The sequence below is a fragment of the Mobula birostris genome, chromosome 19 (assembly GCF_030028105.1).
Source record: "Mobula birostris isolate sMobBir1 chromosome 19, sMobBir1.hap1, whole genome shotgun sequence".
NCBI classification, from domain to species: domain Eukaryota; kingdom Metazoa; phylum Chordata; class Chondrichthyes; order Myliobatiformes; family Myliobatidae; genus Mobula; species Mobula birostris.
Window position 1 is genome coordinate 49,514,138 of NC_092388.1, and position 23,934 is coordinate 49,538,071.

Here is a 23,934-nt window from a genome sequence, read left to right on the forward strand (position 1 = left end):
TCAATGGGCAGTGTAAATAAAATCTCTGAATATCTTCAAAGTAGACGTAGCTAGATACCTGGTAAGCAAGGGAACAAAAGCTTACTATAGGAAGATGAGCATGCACAGTTAGGGTTACCATCTGATTTTCCATGATTTTTTCCAAGCACCTAACCTTTTTCAATACTGTCATGTGACTCAACAGGTATATACTGCAAATGAGTTTCCTTCCATCAATCTTCAATTAATCCCAATTAATATCCTTCAACTCCTCCCCCCATATGTAACAACTTCTTAAAGTTAAGATTAACAAATGTTCTCATTATTCAAGTATGATTTGTTTATGACAGGCCAACTGAGTGTAAAACAAAAATTATAACAGTGTGTGCGGAGAGTGTTTATATGGCCTCCTGTATGTGCTGATGAGGCCACCATGGCTTGGGACTTTCAATAAGATGGACACCAAACTCCTCTGCTGCCATGATTACAGTGATATCTGGTGTATTGTTTTGAGAGATCTGGGCCAATATTACTAAGGAATGGCATGCAATTCAATAAGCATAAATAAAACCATTGTACATTTATTTAATTGTGTTCATTTATATTCAACTACAAACTCATCTCTCACTGTTCCTGAAAAATTCTATTGATGGATTTCATTCTTTGTATGGGCTTATTCCTCGTGTGTTTTGGAAGGAATTCTCTCTTCAGAAAGTAGCAAATATTGATCTCACACTTAATGAATGTATTTACTACAGAATGGACACTGGAGAACATGGGGCTTATCCTGGCCACTTTTCTCTCTTACCATCACACTGATGACATCCCTACTGCTAACTGGGATTAATCATTATTGATCAACTACTTCAGTAGGATAATATAATTGCTTTTACATAGAGTTTTTTTTATCCTGGAAGGCATCTTAGTATACTTAAGAGTAAGAAAGAGGAAATAACGAAACAAGGCCGAAAGCAAAGCTTTGTGGAACTCCAGATTAACATATACAGAATGCTGCAGGAACTCAGCAGGTCAAACAACATCTACGGAAATGAATTTGATGCAACAACCTTAGGGTCTCAGCCTGAAACGTCGACTGTTTATTCACTTCTATAGGTGCTGCCTGATGTGCTGAGTTCCTGCAGCATTTTGCATGTGGTACTCCAGATTTCCAGCATCTGCAGAGTATCTTGTGCCCATGGAACTCCTGTAGATTTGGCCTGGGATGAGACAATTGATAACTGACAACCACAACCGTCTTCCTTTATGCAAGATAGGAAGTCAACCACTTCTTGAGAATTTCTCTTGATGCCCATTGCCCTAGAATTCATTACTGTTCCTTGATGCCATACTCCATAAATGATGCGTCGATGTCAAGGGCAGTCACTCTCATGCCACCTTTAGGATTCAGCTGTTTGCTCCATGTTTGGAGCAAGGCAAAAATAAAGTGTGGAGCTAAGTGGATTTGCAAAAATCCAAACTAATCATCAGGGAGCAGTTTGTAATAAATAAGTGCCACTTGATGTAAAAGATACTGTCATCTTCCACCACCTTGTTGACCATTAGTACCACATAGATTGGGTGACAAGTGACCTGACTGGATTTGTCCTGCCTTTTGTGAACAGGATACAACTGGACAACTTTCCACAAGATCAGCTAAATATCAGTGCTGTAACAGAACTGGAAAAGTTTGGGTAAAGTGCAATTGATCTTGAAGTGGAGGTATGCAGTACCACAGCCAGGATGCTGTCTGGTCCCTTTGTCTTTGCTGTATCCACTGCTTTCGGTCATTTTTTGGTATGTGGAGTGTATTAAATTAGCTGAGGACTTGCTTCTGTGACTTGTGATTTGATCGGTCACAAGGCCTATTTCTGTGCTGTGGAATTATAATAAGAAACAGCATCACTTTGTAGAGATCTGTTTTCACTTTGACATGAAAGAGGCTTTTTCTGTTGATCAGTGTCAAAAAAAGCGCCAAATTAAATCCATTGTGATTCAATGTTATAAAACAATAAAACAAGAAAACTTCCAGAAGGGGAGTGGGGGCGAATACTTTTTACAGGCACTGTACATGTTTGGGGGTCTCAGTACTGCAGTACTCAATCATACTCTCCTGAGAGTAGCTCGGACAATGTGCTCTAGGTCCCCCTGTAAAACTGCCATCACAGTCACAAGGCTGACTTGTGCTTTGCTGAATTCCACTTTTGGCCTGATTTGGCCCTGAAATGGTCACAAATGCAATCAGTTTTCATTTGCATAATACTGAAAATATATTGCTGTGTGATCGAATTTATAAGTACTCATCTTGAACTGAAATTAGCAAGTGTAAATCGAAAGGATAAATTTTATTACAGTAAAGTCACAACTTGTTTACCACCTTTAATTTACAAAGCTTCCAAATACAATGCTCATCACAAATCTTCTTGGGCAGATTCTGTCGTTTTTTTTACTGAGAAAGGGAAACAGGTACTGCTTTGAAAAGTGTGATAAGTAGTCTGGAAATTAGCTGAGTAATATTAGGTGGATGGGTTTGAAGAAAAGACTGAATTCTATAATTTTACTAAAGAAAATCATTCAGAATTTTATATGAAATATTAACAGTTCATTCAAATTATATGTGTTTTTCTTTGGATCCTAATGTGAATACTAAATGAAGGACTGTTTATTCACAATTTAACCTCATATGAACATGTTGTAAAATAACTAAAATATAATTGTAAGCTACTTCTTTCTTAATGTAACGTGGAGGAGAAAACAGCATTGATTTTGCTGCCTCTGACAGATCAGAAAAGTATGAACGGATTACATATTTTGTGCAAGGAACAAGAGACTAAAAGCAGGAGCAAAACACTTCCAGGAAGGCAGAGACTTATTTGCATCTCTTCCAACCTTGTTGACCTCATTTGGTGCTCACAATGTGGCACCCTATATATCACTAATACCAAGTGCAGATGAGATGACTACTTTGTAGAGCACCTGCTCTCTGTCTGCCATGGCCATCTTGGACTCCAGGCAAGCCACTTTAATTCCCTTCACCATTTCTAAATGTCCTGTCTGTCCTCAGCTTCCTCCACTGCTGAGGAAAGCTAAATGAAACCTTGAAGTGCAGCACTTCAAATTCCACCTGGGTGGTCTGCAACCAAACTGAATGAACATTGAATTATCCAGTTTCAGGTAACCTGCTGCCCATCTCTTTCCCTCTTGTAAGCTACACAGACCCCCTCACACACACCCTTCTTTCAAAGCCACTGCATCCCAGTCCCCCCCCCATCTCCTAGTTTCTTTCCCCTTCTCCTCCAACTCCAACTCCATCTGCCCATCACCTGCATGCTCTTCCCACTGGTATCTCCCCCACACTGCTCCTATTTGGTTCCATGTTCCAGCTTCTTTTCTTAACAGATTCCATAACCTGCAATCCTTAGTTGCCTCCACGACCATGCCCCAACCTCTGTCGCTACCACCACCCTGTCCTCACCCACCTGACTCTATCTGCCAATCAACTCCCCATCATGTGGATTCACCCATCACTTACCAGCTCTTGCCACATCATTCCCCTCACCTCCTTACATTGGTTTTCTCCCCTCTTATCATTTAGGGTATTAACCCAAAACATTGACTGTGCATTTCTCTCTACAGAAGCTGCCTGACCTGTTGAGTCCAACTAACAGTTTGTTTTTTGTTACTAATTTTGTTATCTGGAGTAATAAGGGGTAGGGGCCTTGGCTTTTCACTAATTATATCTATAAAGGCTAAGTAGTTACTTTTCTGGCAGGTTAAGTGTAATCAAGAGTCCATACTCTTTAATATGAATATTAGTAGTGGTTGATGACCACTTCTTATATATTTCAACAACACATAAAAAAATGACAAGACTGTAGAAGCAAAAGGGACTCATTTTCTAAACTAAAGAAAGGCAAATCCTGTAACAATTCACTCAACCAGAAGAGGTGGTAAAAAAGTATCAGAAAGAAACTCAACAAATAATCAGTTCTGAATGCTGGAAGAGATAAAGTTTATAACCTGGAAATAAAATAATATAGGCCATATAGAAACATCTACAACTTAATTTGTCCTACTGCTGGTTTCAGATTTTATCAGCCTGTGGCTGCTTTCTATAGCTTTCCTTCTACATTATTACTTCATATGACAATACTCTTCACCATTGAAATACAAAATCACTCAACCACAACTTCATATTCAAGAAGTATATTGCACTTCATTATTTAATCAAAACAATGTATTGGATTTGTTGTAAACCAGCTTTTAGAGCAATTTATGGATATTAATTTTCATAATTTCTTACCTCAAGATGCTCCAAAATGTACGGAGGGTTGGTCATTCCGAGCCTAAGCATTGCTCCCTCAGGAATCACTTCCACCAGTTTCCAAAGCAATGTTGGAAGGTCTGTCCCAATGTCTCTTCCGTAAGCACCTGTGTCTTCACTAGTCAGCCATATTTCACAGACACCTTCTGCATAAAAGAAAATAAAAAAAACTATAGAACTTTCTGGATTCAAGAAATCTATCCTCATTGGTGTTTAGCTCTTGTCCTAGAATCGTAGAATGTTCACAACACAGGAGGACATCATTTGACTTTCCATCAACCAGCACAAGTTTCCAATTCCATCCACTGGCCCTTTCCCTTCAGCCTCACAAACCTTCCTTTTCCACATGTTTATTAAATTCCCTTCAAAAGAATTTATCACCACCATATTTGCCGGCAGTATGTTGGATGCTAAGTGTGCATTTTTTTCATCTTCTATGTTCATTCTATGGACGTGGGTGTCACAGGCTTTAATTGCCCATCCCTAGCTACCCTCGAGAGGTGGTTGTAAATGCCTTCTTGAACCACAGCAGTCCTTGAGGATTGGATATACCAGAAATGCTGTTAGAGAAAGAGTTCCAGAATCCTGACCCAGTGATGAGGCAGGAATTGCAATTATTTCCAAGACAGGAACTGGTGTGGCTTTGAAGGGAATTTCCTGTTGGTAGCGTGTCCACGTTTTTACAGCCTTCGTCCTTCTTGTTGGTTTTGAAAATGCTGACTTGGTGAGATGCATCCTGTGGATGGTACAAACTGCTGCTGCTGCTGTGTGTGCACGCCGGAGGTGGAGTAGTGAATGGTTGCAGATGGGACGCCTATCAAGTTGGCAGGTATGTCCTGCATTAAGATTCAAAGTGCATTTATTTTCAAAGAATTTGTCTGCCATCAGGCAGCCGCAAAACAAGAAAACCCAATAGCCCAATTTTTTTAAAAACACCGAAACCACTGCGCAGAGATAGATTAAAAAAAAACACAAATCATGCAAATATCAGAAGCAAGCCAGCAGCATTCCGAACCAGACTCAGTCCCCAGATCTGCTCCCAGAGCAGCTGCAGTAGGCCCCAGCCTCAGTCCCAATTCATAAGTCATTCAGACGGCAAGAGTTTCGACTAAAAACATTACTTACTTACATTACAGGCCAAAATACTGTTTGCCTCCCTAATTGCTTGCTGTACCTGCATGCTAAATTCCAGTGACTACTTCATGTTACTTTTAATTTTCTTCCTCTTTGCTTTATTGCTGTGCCTCTTTTCCTTCATCCTCCAAAGGGAAGTCTCCCACTATCTACTCTATCTAAAGCCCACATGTTTTTGTATGCTTCTACCAAATCTTCCCTCAGCCTCTACTGTAGTTCACTTATCTGAAGAACCATCCTCATACATCTTTGCTAGATCCTGTCTGATGCTCTCTCATCCTTCCTATAATGTGACAATAAAAGTACATGCTGATTTTCATGTAACTACTAAATCATTCAATGTTTTAACCAAATAAACTTGTTAAAGTTTTTTTAAAAAATGATTATAAAATATCACCGAAATAACTTTGAAAAGATAATTGAATTACCACATGAATAAACCAGTCTGCAAGACTGAACACACTCAAATCACTAAGATGCCACAGATTCTTGTACAGGGTAAATATGTACAGTCATTTTATTTGTTAAAGAAAACCTCCCTCAAGTTAGAAAGAAAATTGCTTATAAATTATCATTAATTATAAATAAACAAATCTATGCATATATGGATAAGTTATTTTAATATTACCATTATCAAACAAAATCTAACTAAAGATCATAAAATATCAATTACAAATAATTTTTTAACTGTTCGCGGTTAATATTGCTGGCCAGTTTTTTTGAAGTAAGTAACTTAATTTTCCCATTTGAACAGTGACCAACTTTCACATTTGGGTGGGGAGGGATCATGATGGAAAATTACCTTGTTTATTGGTGTTCTGCAAGGACAACTGAGAATAGGGATGGAAACTACACTCTTAAGGGAAATGAAAAAGATGCTCAATTCTTAAAACAGCCTGGGTGGGGATTGAATGCCTCCCTGTTGTGATATGGCTTTAAATTAAATGAAGAGGAAACAGCTGTAACAGTAAATCATTACCAAAAAGAGTTACCTAACTTCCATGAGAATTAATTGCCTAACCTAGCAATTAGAACTAAAACTACCACATTGCACAAAACAGAACAAAACAATTAAAGGAAGCACTTTACCAGAAAAGATAAAATAAGGGTTTTATCAACAGAGGTTCAGCAATACTACTCAGCCCCAATGACCCTATGACAAATGAATAGGAATAAACTGGCGATCATAAAAATAATAGTCTTCTTTTTACAAAGCATCATGCAGATATTGCAACTGGAAAAATTATGCTGCGGGGTGGCAACTAAAAACAACGAAGCTCAAGTATTAAAAGGAATATTAACATTGTAACTGAAGATAACCACTAACTTTATTCAGTAACACACACAAAATGCTGGAAGCACAGTGACTATGGAGCAGCATCAATGTTGGGAAAGAAACAGTTGACATTTCTGACATTTATCAGGACATCTCGCGCATTTCCTGTGCTTTCCTTGTATACTTAAAACTTCTACTTATGCAATTTTCCACAAGTGGACACATTTTCTCTGTACCACTCTCATCAAATTGCTTCATTATTTTAGGGACCTCCGTTAGGTCTCCACTCAGCAAACTTTTCTCAAGAGAAATGAGGCCCCACCTAATCAGTTCATTCTTTCTTCATATGAACACCCTCTTACTTCTGGTACTAATTTTGTCACTCTAGTGCATCTACATCCTTTTATATAACATGGCAGCTATTACAAAGCATTATACAGTCTACACGTGTTTGGATGCAGGCTTTGTAGAACTTCCCTCCCTTTCAATTCTACCCTCTGGAGACTAACTTTTAGTTTGTTATTTTTATGGTCCTTCTAACCTGTGGCACAACTTTCAGTGATCCAGTTGTTCCAAGACCCATATCTTCCAATAAATGATTCCCTATTCCTCCTATTAAAATATGCAACTTCATACTTGTCCGTGTTGAACTCTATCTGACAATTCTGAACGTTTAATCTCCTGTGCTCTGTTACACCTTCCATTTATTATTATTGTAATACTAATTATTGAAGCTATTTTGTTATATATTTTAATTACTTAAATCTATTGAATAGTTTTTAAATGTCTATCAGAAACATTTAAAAACACAACATTGCAGAGGCAAGATTTCAGGATACACAACCCAAAGCGTTCAATCCATTCAGAGCCAGTGGCACCTCCTTGAGGAGGATCAGCTTGTTCAGCACTTAGCATCTGGACAAGGTATGGCCAACTAGGTTGGGATTTCAGGCAGCAGGCCAAGAACAGAATGATTTACCCCCTTATTATTTAATGACTTTTGACAAAAATTGTGCCTGAGTGTAAAGTGTGAAAAGATTTCAAACCAATATCAAGTTCAAAGTCAAAGTAAAATTTATTATTAGAGTGCATATGTGTTACCATATACACCAAATTCCACCAAAGAGACAAAATTGATCCTGGACTAAAAGAGAATAAAGGAAGTTAATGAGCTGACAACCTCATTGGATGTTCTCTGTTACAAGGAGCCACCTAAACTCCTGTCTGAATTTAGAAGGCTGGACTTTTAGTGAACTCGTCAGTGCAGAGGGAAGACCATGTAGCCAACACCACGCCTGCTAATGTCATGCAATATTTGGTCTTCACAGGTGATTGGTGTCGCAAGGCTCTGTCCTTCTGCGGGTAGAGCAAACTAAGAAATGTTATCAAGTTTTTGTACATAAATCACTTTGGAGGAAGTATATATTTGCAAAATAAAGAAAGCATTTTGCATCTTGCTTTATCCTCTTAAAAGACATCTATACTCAATGGCCATTTTACTAATAAAGTGGCCACTGAGTACATATTCATAGTATTCCGCTCCTGTAGCGATCCACCTCAAGGTTCAATTTGTTGTGCATTCAGTGATGCTCTACTGGACACCATTGCTGTAACATGTGGTTATTTGTGTTACTGTCACCTTCCTGTCACATTGAACCAGTCTAGCCATTCTCCTCTTATCTCTCTTATTAACAGAGCATCTTTGCCCACAGAGTTGCTGTTCATTGGATGTTTTGTGTAAACTCTGGAGACTGCTGTGTGTGAACATTCCAGGAGATCAGCAGTTTCTGAGATACTCAAACCACCCCATCTGGCACCAACAATCATTCAACAGTCAAAGTTACTTAGATCACATACCTTCATCATTCTGATGTTTTTGGTTGAACAACAACTGAACCTCTTGACCATGTCCGCATGCTTCTACGCACTAAGTTGCTGCCTCATGATTGGCTGATTAGATATTTGCATTAATGAGCAGGTGTACAGTGTACCTATTAAAGTAACTACTGAGTGTATACTCCCCCTCCCAACATTGAGACCCAAGCTCCACTCCAGTCATAAAATACAACACACACTCCCCACCACCACTAAACTGCCATCTGCCCTGAAACCAAAGCCCTGACTAAATCAAGAAAGCTGCTCTTGCTTCAAAGAGTTTTCACCATTCAACATTCCAGATTTGCCTTTTGCTCAACAATGATCTCATAATAGAAACGACTCTTTGAGTTATTGTAGTTCTACAGAATGTTTTGTCCACTATATCTACTACTGACTGTTACATTCATCTATATTAATCTCATTTACATGCATAATGTCTATAACCTTTTTTGCACTTCAAGTGATTCTTGATAAGACTACATCTTAACCATCATGAGCCCCGTAGGCCTCTGCAGTTTCTCATAGAGTGTTGTGCTTCAGGGTTCTCGAGCATTTGTATTTATTCATTGTTATGGCCATTAAGCCCTGGAGTTTTCTATTTAATCTTGTCAAGTTAATTGTGACTGGAACAGATTTCCCATAATCTATGAATTATTTAAAGGCACTCCCGTTTACCTGCTGAACCATGTCTACGCCCACCTGGACAAGCCAGCGAGCACTGTGAGGCTTCTCCAGTGCGTTCAACACTATCCACCCTGCTGTGCTGGGGGAGAAGCTGACAGCGATGCAGGTGGATGCTTTCCTGGTGTCATAGATTCTTGATTACCTGACAGGCAGACCACAGTACGTGTGCTTGCAACACTGTGTGTAAGACAGAGTGATCAGCAGCACTGGGGCTCCACAGGGAACTGTCTTGTCTCCCTTTCTCTTCACCATTTACACCTCGGACTTCAACTACTGTACGAAGTTTTGCCATCTTCAGAAGTTTTCTGATGACTCTGCCATAGTTGGATGTATCAGCAAGGGAGATGAGGCTGAGTACAGGGCTATGGAAGGAAACTTTGTCACATGGTGTGAACAGAATTATCTGCAGCTTAATGTGAAAAAGACTAAGGAGTTGATGGTGGACCTGAGGAGGGCTAAGGCACCGGTGACCCCTGTTTCCATCCAGGGGGTCAGTGTGGACATGGTGGAGGATGACAAATACCTGGGGATACGAATTGACAATAAACTGGACTGGTCAAAGAACACTGAGGCTGTCTACAAGAAGGGTCAGAGCCATCTCTATTTCCTGAGGAGACTGAGGTCCTTTAACATCTGCCGGATGATGCTGAGGATGTTCTATGAGTCTGTGGTGGCCAGTGCTATCATGTTTGCTGTTGTGTGCTGGGGCAGCAGGCTGAGGGTAGCAGACATCAACAGAGTCAACAAACTCATTCGTAAGGTCAGTGATGTTGTGGGGATGGAACTGGACTCTCTGACGGTGGTGTCTAAAAAGAGGATGTTGTCCAAGCTGCATGCCATCTTGGGCAATGTCTCCCATCCACTACATAATGTACTGGTTGGGCACAGGAGTACATTCAGCCAGAGACTCATTCCACCGAGATGCAGCACTGAGCGTCAGAGGAAGTCATTTCTGCCTGTGGCCATCAAACTTTACAACTCCTCCCTTGGAGGGTCAGACACCCTGAGCCAATAGGCTGCTCCTGGACTTATTTCCTGGCATAATTTACATATTACTATTTAATTATTTATGGTTTTATATTGCTATATTTATACTCTATTATTGGTTGGGGCAACTGTAACGAAAATCAATTTCCCTCAGGATCAATAAAGTATGACTATGACTATGTTTAGCACCGGGTCAGAGTCCTTGTGTTTATGGAGAAGGACTTGTCTCGCTGTGTCACTTGGTCATGCCTCTGAAGCTCTGTTGGTATTCCTTATGTCTAATCTCTTGTTTCCATCTCTTCATGGGGAATCTGCCATTCTTCTGTTCCTGGACTGAGTCGTTTTCAGCACCATTCTTCCGTATTGGGTCCAGGCCCGACAGTGACCTCTGTGACACTTAACCCTTCATTATCTTGTACATTTCTACAAAATCTCCCCAAAGGTGAACTCAGTCTTCTCCAGTCTAACCTCAGACCTGAAAAACCTTACCCTTGGAATCATTCCAGAAAAAACTTTCTGTTTCCCCTTCCAGACCCTCACATTCTGAACCTTAGTGCCCAGAAATGGAAGGAGTGTTTCATTTGAGGTCCAGAAAGAATTTCAAACATTTAACCTATTTTTTCTACTTTTGCCCTCCATGTCTCTATTTATGAACAGATCAAATATGTTTTACTAACAGTATCGCAGCATATCTTCCCATTCTCAATGAGTAAACATAAATACACGCCAGGTCCCCATTCATACACACACTTCCAGACTGTGGCATTTAACCAACATTACCTCTTTCTCATTCTGCTAAAATGTAAGAAATTTCATCTCCCCATTAATTGCCTATTCACGAAGTCTATGTTCCCTTGTAAGTCTATCACTTTCCTTCTTGTTGTCTTCTCCTTTCATCCCTTGGGCGTCATTTATGCTATAAAGGCTTTTAGGCTGGACTTCTTCAAATGGTTTCTAAGTATCCACACTGAAACCGGCCTTTTGTGTCGCATCTGTTGGTTCTTCTTAATTACCTCTCCACTTCCTCAAGTAACTATAATTTTTTTCCCTGATTATTGTTGTTAAAAGCTTCCCACATAACTACATTAACTGTAGTTATTGGGCAAATCCCCTTTTTGAAGAAGAGATATCATATTTGTGTTTTTGCAGTTCTCTAACTTCTTCCCTGCATTTACAGAATGTGCTTCTGCTATTCCCAGCTCACTTCCCTTATCAGCCTCGTGTTCATTCCCTCTGGACTAGAAGACTTCTTTATTTTATGTACTACCAGTAGTTCTAGTTCCTCCTCCCTACCAATTTTAATATTATTCTTTCTCTCTGCTTTTCCTTTATGGAGATTTTGGCAGCATCTTCCTCCTTGGCAAAGACTGGTACAAAAACATTTTATATTCTAATCTTGTCATCTAACCCTCTGCATTCAGCAACTCCTTATTCCCTTAATTACACACCCCTTCATTTTCTATGTACTTCCTGTTTACTATATAAGGTATGTGTGCTAACTATCACTCTATTCTTGCTTTGTTTATTGTCCCTTTCAAGTCCCATCTAAACCAACTTTACTCACATTGATGAATGTTCCATTTCTCACTTAACATTTTCACCTAACTGCATCAGACATTCCAAATTTTGTTTCATCATATCCTGTGTCCCCCTTGTCGTCCTGGAAGCTTCCCTCTCCCATAAGGTGTATACGTGCATTAATCCACCTGTTCCCCCATTTCTGTTACTTGAGCTTGGCACCTGTCACAATCTAAATTGCTGCCCTTTTGAGAGTTCTGTCTCCCCGATGAGCACTATGTTTTTTATGCATGCTTTGAAAGGGACGATAACACTACATCTGTGTGAATCACCACAGCACCCAGTGACCCTGTGATCTCTGTCTAGGAGGCTGTCTGGGGAAAGCTTCTGGTAAAACTGAAGCAAAGGGTCCAAAAGTCGTATTCTCTACCATCTTCCAGGCCAATGTAGTCTCCGAAAATTAAAATTGAAGAACTCAGAGCAAGGCTCCAGTACTAGAAGGGCGTCAGAGACTTTTGCATACTCTGCTTTACAGAGACATGGCTCACACCCACCACTCCAGCCTGAAGGCTTCACCATCCACCATGAGGACCAGATAGCAGCATCACATAAGGGCAGAGTCATAAGTGTTTGCTCGATAATTAACTTTCTCTGGATCACATACATGGCAGTTCTGACCAAGTCTTCTCCACCACCCTGCCCCTGATCTGAAACATCTGGTAGTCAGGTGTCATCTCTTCTATCTGCTGAGGGAGCTCTTCACTGTCATTTTATATTCTACCCCGGCAAACTACAAGTTGGCACCGTAGGTCCTGAGCACCATGATCAACAGTCACAAAACAGCCTGATGATCATGGGGGACTTCAACCAGGCTAGCTTGAGGAAATCCCCAACAAACTACCACCAACATGTCACCTATAGATACACACTTGATTACAGTTACACTGTCACCAAAAACACCTACTGTGCGACCCTGCACCCACACTTTGGCAATTCCAGTCACTTGCTTGTATGTCTATTCTTGTCATATAGGCAAAGGCTAAAGATTGCAACATCAGTGGTGCGGCGGAAAAAAGGTCAAGGGGGAGGTGATGAAGATTTAAGTGATGCTTCACTGCCTGAAGAGCCCAATGCTTTTTAAGCACGCTTTGAATGGGACAATAACACTACATCTGTCTGAAACTCCATAGCATTTGGTGACACTGTGATCTCTGTCTTGGAGACCGATGTCAGAACATTCTTCAAGAAGATAGACCTTCACAAGTTGTCAGGCCACTACAGTGTACCTGGCTGAGTACTGTAAACCTGTACCGATCAACTAGCTGAAATGTTCAAGTGCACCTTCACCCTCTCACTGCTGCTGTCTGAGTTTCCCACCTATTCCAAAGGGAAGCAACCAAACCCTTGCCCAGGAAAAGCAGAGTAAGCTGCCTCAGCCACAATCACCTGGTTGCACAAACATCTACTGTGATGAAGAGCCATGAAAGGTTGGTTATGGCTATAAATAACTCCTGCCTGAACAAGGACCCGAACGCAATCCAATTTCCCCACCGCAGCAGGCCTACAGCGGATGTAATCTCACTGGCTCTCTACTCTGATTTGAAGCACCTAGACAACAGCAAAACATATGTTAGACTGCTGTTTATTAATCACAACTCACATTGAACACCATCATCCCCTCACTATTAGTCAACAAGCTTCAAAACCTGGGTCTCTGTACTTTCCTCTGCAAAAGGCTCCTCAATTTTCTTACTGGGATATCAGGAGGCCTCAGTCAGTGCAGATCAGTTGTAACATCTTCTTCTGGTTGACAATTAACAGGGGTTCACCTCAAGCACGTGTGCTTAGCCCACTGCTCTACTCTCTCTTCACAAAATCTCAGACAGTGGTGAGGAGTGAGAAAGATTAGCTGGTTGAGCGATGTTGCATCATAACCTCATACTCAACATCAGCAAGATCAAGGAATTGATTGTGGACTTCAAGAAGGGGAAGTTGAGAGAACATATCCAGTCTTCATTGGTGGAAATAGTGTGCAGCTTCAAGTTTCTGAGCATCAACACCTCAAAGGATCTCTCCTGGATCCATGAACATCATGAAGAAAGCACACAGCAGCTCTATTTCATTAGGAGTTTGAGGAAATTTGGCCTGTCACCGAAGACTCTTTCAAATTTCTATAGATATATTATGGCGAGCATTCTGTTACTGGTGGCATTACAACTTGGTATGGAAGCTTCAATGCACAGGATCATAAGACTGCAGAGAGTTGTACACTCAGCCAGCTCTAATCACAGACACAACCCTCACCCACTGTTAAAGACAGGAAAGGGCCAAACCATCTGGGACATGCTCTCTTCTCTTTACTACCATTGCAGAGGATGTACAAGAGTCTGAAGACTCACATTCAGTATTCTGTTCCTTCCATTTGATTCCTTTTTTGGACTATTTTTTAGTAATTTACAGTAATTGTATGTCTTGGCACTGTACTGCTGCTGCAAAATTTTTTAAAAATTCACGACATATAAGATAGTGATAGTAAGTGTGAATCTGACACTCATTCAAGACAGTGTTACCTCACCAGTCCTTAATTGGCAAAAACAGTTCCTGCGCTTTCTTCCTCTTCCTATTCTTTCAGTTGGTCCCCTACTTATTTACCTTAATGCTGCTTGGCTACAGGGTCGATCATCTTCTTGAACATACAATCCAGGAAATTTGGCCTCTTTTATGGTCCAGGGTGACTCTAACCAACCAAAACTCAGAAAATCCAGAACTCGTGAAAGACGCAACATCATATATTTAAGAATCCTTGAGCTCTTTCTCCATATTCCCCTACTTATGTCCTTACTAATAATATTCAATTCATCTCTGAGTATACAGTAAAACCTCAACGATCGAGGATCCTTATGGCTTTTGGTGGTGCTGAACTAGCAGATTTTCTGGATTATTAAAAATTTCTTCTACTAATTCTCAAAATAAGCTTTTAAGAATTTTTCTTAATTATATTACAGTTGTGCCAATTAATTTGAATTGGATCAGAATCTGCTGCAGCACTACCATAACAACTCTAAGGTAGATTAGATTCAGCACAGACAATAGGACAAAACTGCTGAAGTACATCAAAAAGCTACCTATACACTACTAAAACTCTCATGCTCTGTCTGTCTGTTTGTGACCTCCAATTAGCGCAAACGGTGCATTACAGCTGCACTTTTTTTGGCTACATTGAATTAAAATGCACTAACTTACAGAATGCAGGCAAAGTTCAGGGTTATATATTCGTATAAAATTGCTCATTTGCCAAAATAAACAGGCTCCCTTTTAACCTGAGACCCGATCGACCATCATGGAAATCGGGACGCGACAGCAACAACACCTCCTTCTACCTTAGGCCCCGAACTTATCAATCACCCCTGATGAGTTATTAACCTCAAACTTTCTGCATAATCACTTAAAGAGTTGAACTGCATGTGCATGTAACAAGAGCTGTGTAACGCATCTCCTTCTACCTTAGGCCACGAACGTATCAATCACCCCTGCTGTGCGCGTTTTCTGGAGGTCCAAGATGCGTATGCTCCACGACCACTGGACTAAGTGGACTAAGTAGGAGGGGACTATGTTGAAAAATAAATGTGCTAGGTTTTCTAAAATGTAATCCTTCTACCTTAGGCCATGAACTTATCAAGCACCCCTTGTACTTTGCCTCCCTCATAAAACATTTTCAGTGAAGCCTTTAGAGCAACAATCATTTCAAAATCCTTTATACTGCCCCCCCAATTTCTCACAAGCTGAGGGAATGACTAACTCCAATTGATAAAGGAGCTTTCAAGTCATCCCAGGTCCCAGGAGAGGACAACACTTTAACGAGACATTTTCCTTCTCACTCCTGAATCCTACTTTAAGCTTGTTGTGCTTCTTCCCTCTTCAATATCACTGAAGTAAATTAAAAATGAACTGCACCTTGATGGCTGTTTGTATACACAATTAAATCTGCGATCTTAACAACATAAATAGTTTAATGTTATACATCTGGTAGTTTTATACCATGCATATTTCTGGGAAGAAACAACCATGGACCTTGACAGAATATCATTTGAAAACTTGATATGTAAAAACACAGGGATGCTTTTTAAAAGACACAGCTTGAAGCTTTTTATGTACTCCAATCAAGACCCTGAGAGCAAAGTAAAACAGTCTCAGGGCAATGAACAGAGAGCAAGAACTCAGCCAATTTGGTCTCCTCCGCTCTAAATTTTCAACCTAGAGTACATAAAGAGATTTTCAGGATCATTTATTTTGCTGATGAGGGGTATATTTCCATGACCAGTTACAGATAATAGTGCTGGTGAAGGGGGAAATTAAGCTGAAGAAGATTGAGAACAGTTTGCTTGTTAATTCAATAAAATTGTGTCTATTCTCCAAATTCCTTCAAGAGACAATGGGTCAAACTACGCTGGGTATGACTAGTGGTTCCAAAGGGAAATGCTGTCATTATACCGGAGAATCCACTACTGTGATCCGATACGACCATAAAGTGCAGAATTAGGCCATTTGGTCATGGCTGATTTTTTTTCCTCTCAATCCCATTCTCCCACCTTCTCATAACCTTTTACACCCTTACTAAGGCAGGAGAATACAGTTGCAAACACGAGGAAATCTGCCGATGCTGGAAATTCAAGCAACACACGCAAAAAATGCTGGTGAACGCAGCAGGCCAGGCAGCAGAGTTGAGTTGAGTAGGATAATAAATCAATTTATGACACAATGGCAGAGCAGATGTGATGGGCCAAATGGCATAATTTTGCTCCTCTGTCTTATGGTCTTATGCCATTTAAATGAAGATTTTCTGGGATTGCAATTCCCCCCTCCCCCACAATGATGTAGGGGTTACCTGTACTATCGCCATTTATTCCAATTATTTCATTTTCCTTCTTCAGCTTACTTAGTATTTGCTTTAGGTTGACTTGTATCAACTTTGACTCTTCTTTGACTCAACTCTGCTCTGGTTTTGGGCTTCCATTTCTTTTGTATTGAGATTGACAGCAAGAACAAGTAGAATAAATCTGCAGGAACTGCTCAGGCTGTGGTCTGGTCTCAGAAGGGGAAAGCAGAAAGGCAGAAGCTAAAGTATGCAAAGCATCAATTAACAACCAGTAATAGTGAACTATCTAGGCCAAGCAACAGTGCATGTAAAACAGCAAAGGCAAGAAATGAAAGAAGTTGCTGAGAGAGTCCATTGAAAGGAAAAATTGAACCTTTGTTGTGACCTTTGCAGAAACAAGATAGAGGCCTGTTTCATCTTGAATGAAACCCTTGAAATGTGGATACCTGGTGCTTTGGAGATAAGAGATCCAACATATATTATGGAATTTTTTTTCTTTTGACAATGTCACACTAAATGTATTGTCAATTAATTAAAATAATATTCCACGGCTTGAAGAGAGCTCAAAATTAACTTCCCCTCTGGTGAAAAGGATGCAATAGAACTCTAAATATACTTTGCCATAGTATTCTCAGTACTACCAAACATGAACACAATTACAGGCTGCAAAATGGGAACTGCTGGGGAATACAGGAAGTCAGGCAGCATCTGTGGAAGGAAAGGAATAGTCGACATTTCAGGTCAAGGCTCTGCATCAGGACTGAGAGTACTGATGGAGCAACTGACTGACAGCATTAACAGTGAAACGTCTATATAAAGGAGAGGGGAAGAGGAGTGAGACATGGGTTAGTAAGTGCATGCTGGGAGAGATGATGGGCATATAGAGCAAGGTGAGGAAGATGGAGGGTTATATCTTAAAACTTTATTTATCTCCACCTTTTCTTAATTTGACAGTAGGTCATCATCCTGAAATGTTGGTTCTGTTTCTTTTTCCACAGATATTGCCTGACCAGTTAAGTATCTTTCATCTTTTTTTGGTTTATAATCCTCTCCTCTCCGGCTGGTGGTGTAGCGGCATCAGGACTGGACCAAGGAGGATGGTCCTGAGTTCGAATCCAGCCGGCCCCCAATCTGGGCAGCAGCAGTATCTGAACGAAAGAAGGGCCTGGTAATCTATTTCCATATCTTGCCACGATTTGACAACTTGACAACACTTAACATCAACAACACCGCTTTAAGTATGGTTTTAATAATTAAAACCTGATTTCAAAGCACCAAAAACATTTGTAACCAAATATATTTTAATGACTCTAAAAGCTTGCATTGGAACACACGTAGCAAGTGTATCAGCAATTTACCAAACAAGCTATTTCTGAACCCAAGGCAACTCAGAAACCCCATAATGAAGGAACTAGACAAGCCTGCAATACAAAAATAAATTAAATTTTTCTAAATTCCGCCCCCCCCCCCTTTTCCTTCTCCCTGGGCCTCCTGTCCCATGATCCTCTCATATCCCTTTTGCCAATCAACTGTCCAGCTCTTGGCTCCATCCCTCCCCCTCCTGTCTTCTCCTATCATTTTGGATCTCCCCCTCCCCCTCCCACTTTCAAATCTCTTACTAACTCTTCATTCAGTTAGTCCAGACGAAGGGTCTTGGCCTGAAACGTCGACTGTACCTCTTCCTAGAGATGCTGCCTGGCCTGCTGCGTTCACCAGCAACTTTGATGTGTGTTGCTTGAATTTCCAGCATCTGCAGAATTCCTCTTGTTTAAATTTCTCTAACTCAGTTTTAGCACTTGCAGGAATTGCATTAAAGCTCTTCATAATGAACAACAGTCCTCAAATACGTAGATTATAATGAGATTTGTAGGGATTGGAGAAACAGCCATGTGTCATCCACGGAAACAAACCCATAAGCACAGTTGCCACATATTGCTCATTGTAAAGAGCACTGGCTCTACTTACAAAACTGGCATTTAGTCAGAGTAATTATGATTTGTAACTGTGGCAACCCACTCAAGTGTGCTATAGACTCAAATCTGATCTACAGTACTCTTCTCCCAAACTGCTCGAGTCAGCAATTTAATTTATTGGTAGCTGAATACCAGCTTAACATTTATGGCCACGAGCATCAGGAAAGCATAAAAAGGTTTCTCAGACTGGAACCTCTGATATTTCTCAATTCAAATGGAAGAGAGTTGACCTCTTGGTATTGATATGATTTCAGAGACAGAAACAGTACAGGTTATCAAGAGATGCAGTGAAACGGACTCTAAAAATGGAAGCAGAGAACTAAATCTGGTGTATCGCTACAGTTATTTTGATTTTCATATCTTATATACAAAAAACAGTTTAAGTAACTTGAATGCCCAAGATCTCTATTGAAAAAGTGCAGCACAGAAACAGGCCATTTGGTCCATCTAGTCTGTGCCAAACCATTTAAACTGCCTACTCCCATCAACCTGCACCTGGACCATACCCCCACTATCCATGTACCTATCCAAACTTCTCCTAAACTTTGAGATCAAACTCAGGTGCACCACTTATGCTGGCAGCTTGTTCCACACTCTTAAAACACACTGAGTGAACAAGTTTCCCCTCACGATCCCTTTATACTTTTTACTTTTCACCCTTAACACATGGCCTCTAGTTGTAGTCCCACACAATCTCAGTGGAAAAAGCCTGCTTGCTTTTTTTTTGAAATTTCAAATCTCTTACTAACTCTTCCTTCAGTTAGTCCTGACGAAGGGTCTCGGCCTGAAACGTCGACTGTACCTCTTCCTAGAGATGCTGCCTGGCCTGCTGCGTTCACCAGCAACTTTGATGTGTGTTGCTTGAATTTCCAGCATCTGCAGAATTCCTGTTGTTTGCGTTTTTAAACTACCTCTAAAATGTAACCAAGTATCAAAAGAAATCTGAAAAACTTCTATTTCATACCATATAATTTTACACATCATGAAAGTTGCTGGCATCTCCTTTGCCTACATTTTACTTCACATTCTTCCAATCAGATAAACTGGTTGCAAGTATGTTTCTAAAATCAGTACTTTGTTTATTATTCTTGCTCCATGGTTTCTCATTAACAATAATTTACACACTGCTCTCACTGTGGTCTCTTGCTACTAGTTCATGCAGATTCTTCTCATCAAGTAGTTATTCACAGATGACAAACCTTAGGGGTTTCTGCTCTTTTTAAATGGTGTTTATCACTGCCTGTGTTTTCTTCACTGTGAGTTTCACAGCAATTGTTTTCAACATAGAGATCTTAGGCTGTTACTCACCATGAAACTCTGGGTCAAAAGTGAAACAAAAAAATAGCTGTAAAAACAGCATGATCAATATACAACCATTAAAACATGCAGATACCATTGTAATCAGTGTACAACTAAGAAAGCAGCACAAAAATAATGAGCTTTATCCAGTCAGCAAGACTTGGGGAAGCAAGTAGAAGTTCATAAGGTAGATCAAGCATTAGCAATACTTTAACAGAAACAGTAAGTACAGGATTGCCACTTTTTGGAAAACACTTGTAAATCAAATGATGAACACTGGAATAACTGGAACCACTCATAAGTTATGTTCTGAAAAATATTCTTAGAAAGTTCCCTTTTCATTAAATAATGTGTACTTTAAAGTTTCAGGGGGGCAATAGGTGGGAGTGAAATTCTTCTTTGGTCCTGAGCACCAGGTACTGTACAGACAGAAAAAGTCTGGTGGTTTAATTGGTTCTATTGAGCCTCATATAATCTGATAAATTCATTAATATTCAGAAAGGAAACAACAATGGCTTCGAAAAATTGAGCTTCAATAGATTTTCAGCAAGTACCCCATTGGTTGTCAGGTTCTCAAAGCACTCTATGAAGACATTCTTAATACAATGTCGCAATGCTTGAAAGGAGCAGGTGACTTTGGGCTGATGGGCTTCAATACCATTCACCACTGACACTTCTTCCTTGCTTTACACTAGGCCTGATGTAAACTGAATGCTTTAGCACTGTCTTCTGTCAACTAATCTATTTTCATTGCATTGTATAATCACTAGGATGGAACTAAGCTTTATTCCACTACTAATTCATATGATCATCATTTCATGTTTCTTCAAAATCAGGTTTGTCATGTAATAAGCATAAAAAATAATCAAGAAAATCACAGGCCTATAGTTTGCTGAGTTTAGCAACAGCTCTACATTAAAAAAAACAATCAGGTCACCAGTACGTAGTGGTCCCAACTTCCAAAATATTGGAAATTTGGCCTATCCCCTAAAACCGTCACTAATTTTTATAGATGCACCATAGAAAGCATTCTTCTAGGGTGCATCACAACCTGGTATGGAAGTTGTCCTGTCCAAGACCGAAAGAAGCTGCAGAAGATCGTGAACACGGCGCAGCACATCACACAAACCAATCTCTTGTCCGTGGACTCACTTTACACCGCACGCTGTCGGAGCAGTGCTGCCAGGATAATCAAGGACAGGACCCACCCAGCCAACACACTTTTCGTGCCTCTTCCCTCCGGGAGAAGGTTCAGGAGCTTGAAGAATCGTACGGCCAGATTTGGGAACAGCTTCTTTCCAACTGTGATGAGACTGCTGAACGGATCTTGACCCGGATCTGGGCCATACCCTCCAAATATCCGGACCTGCCTCTCAGTTTTTTTGCACTACCTTACTTTCCATTTTTCTATTTTCTATTTATGATTTGTAATTTAAACTTTTAATATTTACTAATTTTAACTATTTTAATACAAATGTGTATTTTTTAATATTTAATATTTGTAATCCAGGAAGTGTGAAGCGCAGAATCAAATATCGCTATGATGATTGTACGTTCTAGTACCAATTGTTTGGCGACAATAAAGTATAAAGTATTCAAGTGACATTGCTGGTGCTTCTCAAGGTTTCCTGGTGCAACCTCCAAGAAATCTGCTCTCATATCCTCAGCGAGGTTAGACCACAACATATTCATTTGAATGAGGCTTGTAGGTCGGCAGTGAAAGTAAGTTACATGTCCTCGTATTTTATGTTTTTAATTATATAAATGTGCTTAAAATGTTCTTCTTTAATTATACCATGAGAAAGTAGGACTGACAGAAAGTAGGTTCTCTAATAAAGCCCCTCTTGCAATACACTGCTCCTTCACAATAAAGTTTCTCAACGAGACCCTAGAAAATGTGGACTATTTGTCAAAAAGGCAGACTATGATGAAGCAATTTACCACTAACTTTATTGCACCAGCACAGCCTTTGATCAACTTGAGAAATATGTAGATGGAAGAACTGCAAATGATGGGATCTACAGCGACAAACAAGATACTGGAGGAGCTCAGTTGGTCAGGTAGCATCTCTGGACAGAAATGGACAATCAGCTTTTTGGGTCACTATCAATATGTTCAAATGTCAAAACCTGAAACTGAGCACAATGTTTGTGGCCTCTCAAGATACAATGATTCTGGAAACTTGTGAGACATGAATGACTTAAAGCAGGTAGCTCAAAATACTGGAAAAATACAACAAACATGGTCTCCGGAAAAATTCCAGATCCACCAAAAGGAGAAGCAAATTAACTGATCACGCACAGTTTCTTTCCAGGCCATATTAATCATTCAATAATACTTTAAATCTTATTGATGAAGGAGAAGGTTAATTTCTCCAACAAATATGAACTTTAATTTAAAATGAGTATAACTAAAATCAAATACCTTAAAATCATGATGTCTGAAAGGCAGATAATTAGGCCTGCTAATGTTACTAATACACCTAGTGAAGCTAAAACGCATGTATGCGTATACACTGACCATCAAAAAACAGCACACAATACACAGAGACAAGCAATCTCACAACAAAAAATGAGCTCCAAACTTCACAGTTCCATCTCAATTGGTTGTGAATGTTGGAGTGCAGCTGGAGAGCAACTGGAGAGCTAATGGGTAGGGTGGGCTCCAAGAATACGCTCAACCTCAACAGGGTCCAACATTCGAGAGCCAAACAGAAGATTGAAGTATTCACAACAAGAAACGCTGAACAGATGGACCATCTTGGCTTCCTTCTTGGATCTCTACCATCACAGAAACCAAGTTTTCAGCCAATTTGATTCACTCATGCATTATCAAGACAAGGTAATTCCTTTCATATGTGTACCATCAGTACACGGAACAACAGTAATTGACAGTATTCCAACAGCTCCACCCAAGCCCACAACCTCCACCCACATAAAAAAACAAGAGCAGCAAGCACTGGACTATCACCACCTGCAGGCTTCCCAAGTCACACACCATTTTTGATTTGGAAACCTATCACTGGTCCTTCATCATCATTGGGTCTAAGTCCTGGAACTGCCTACCCAGCTGGACTGTGGAAGAACCTTTACTAAAATGACTGCAGTGATTCAAGAAAGCATCTCCTTCCCACCTTCTCAAAGGAGAATGAGGGATAAACAATGAATGGTGTCCCTGCCAGTGATAGCCAGATACAGAATAATGAATAAATGAAGAGCAAATCAGGGTGATGGTGGAAGACCATCTCTAATTACTCCCACTTCTTATTGCCTTATAATCCTGCAGATCTCTGGAGTTCATTCACTACAGGTTACACTGTTAAAGTTTTTATCACATCTAATTCTTTACGAGACTGGTTTCAAATTCACTTTGTGAAGGTACCTGCAGTTAATAAGTAGTTCATAACAATCAGGACGTAAAAAACAAAACTTATAATAGACTTTGGAAAAAGTTTAAACATCTTTTATGCGCATCCGTGCATGATGGTAGCGTAGTGATTAGTATAACACTTTACAGTACAAGCCACCTGTGTTCAATTCCCACCACTGCCTGTAAGGAGTTTGTACATTCTCACTGTGACCGTGTGGGTTTCCTCTGGGTGCTCCAGTTTCCTTCCACATTCCAAAGACATATCAGTTGATAGGTTAATTGGTCATTGTAAACTGCCTTGTGCTTCGGCTAGGATTAATTTGGGGGATTGCTGGGTGGTGCAGCTTGAAGGGCCAAGAAAGGCCTATTCCGCACTGTATGTCAATAACTAGATAAAGAGAATTGAGGTCTAATTCATCAATGTTTTGTACCTTTAATAATCCATGATTTGAGAAAAAAAGACAGGCAGAGTAACAATTCACTCTGCATCAGTAACCTATTACTCACAGCTAGAGCCAACAGATAATATTACAGACCTAACCTGACAGTTGTTTCAACAAAGTCACATTGCAACTGAAATCTTCCCTGTCATTTCTTTCCTCGGATGCTTCCATGTACAATGGAAACTTCGCTTGCTGAC

The 23,934-nt window shown here is 40.1% G+C and overlaps 1 protein-coding gene across 2 annotated transcripts in view; it reads right to left on the minus strand.

Annotated features, from left to right (window-relative positions):
- The window catches only part of cdkal1 (CDK5 regulatory subunit associated protein 1-like 1), a 524,935-nt gene that overhangs the window by 281,293 nt on the left and 219,708 nt on the right, over positions 1 to 23,934 (minus strand). For both annotated transcript variants that reach the window (XM_072283563.1, XM_072283562.1), the window contains exon 9: positions 4,280 to 4,446. In XM_072283563.1, the coding sequence (XP_072139664.1) occupies positions 4,280 to 4,446 (167 nt within the window). The remainder of the gene's footprint in view (positions 1 to 4,279; positions 4,447 to 23,934) is intronic.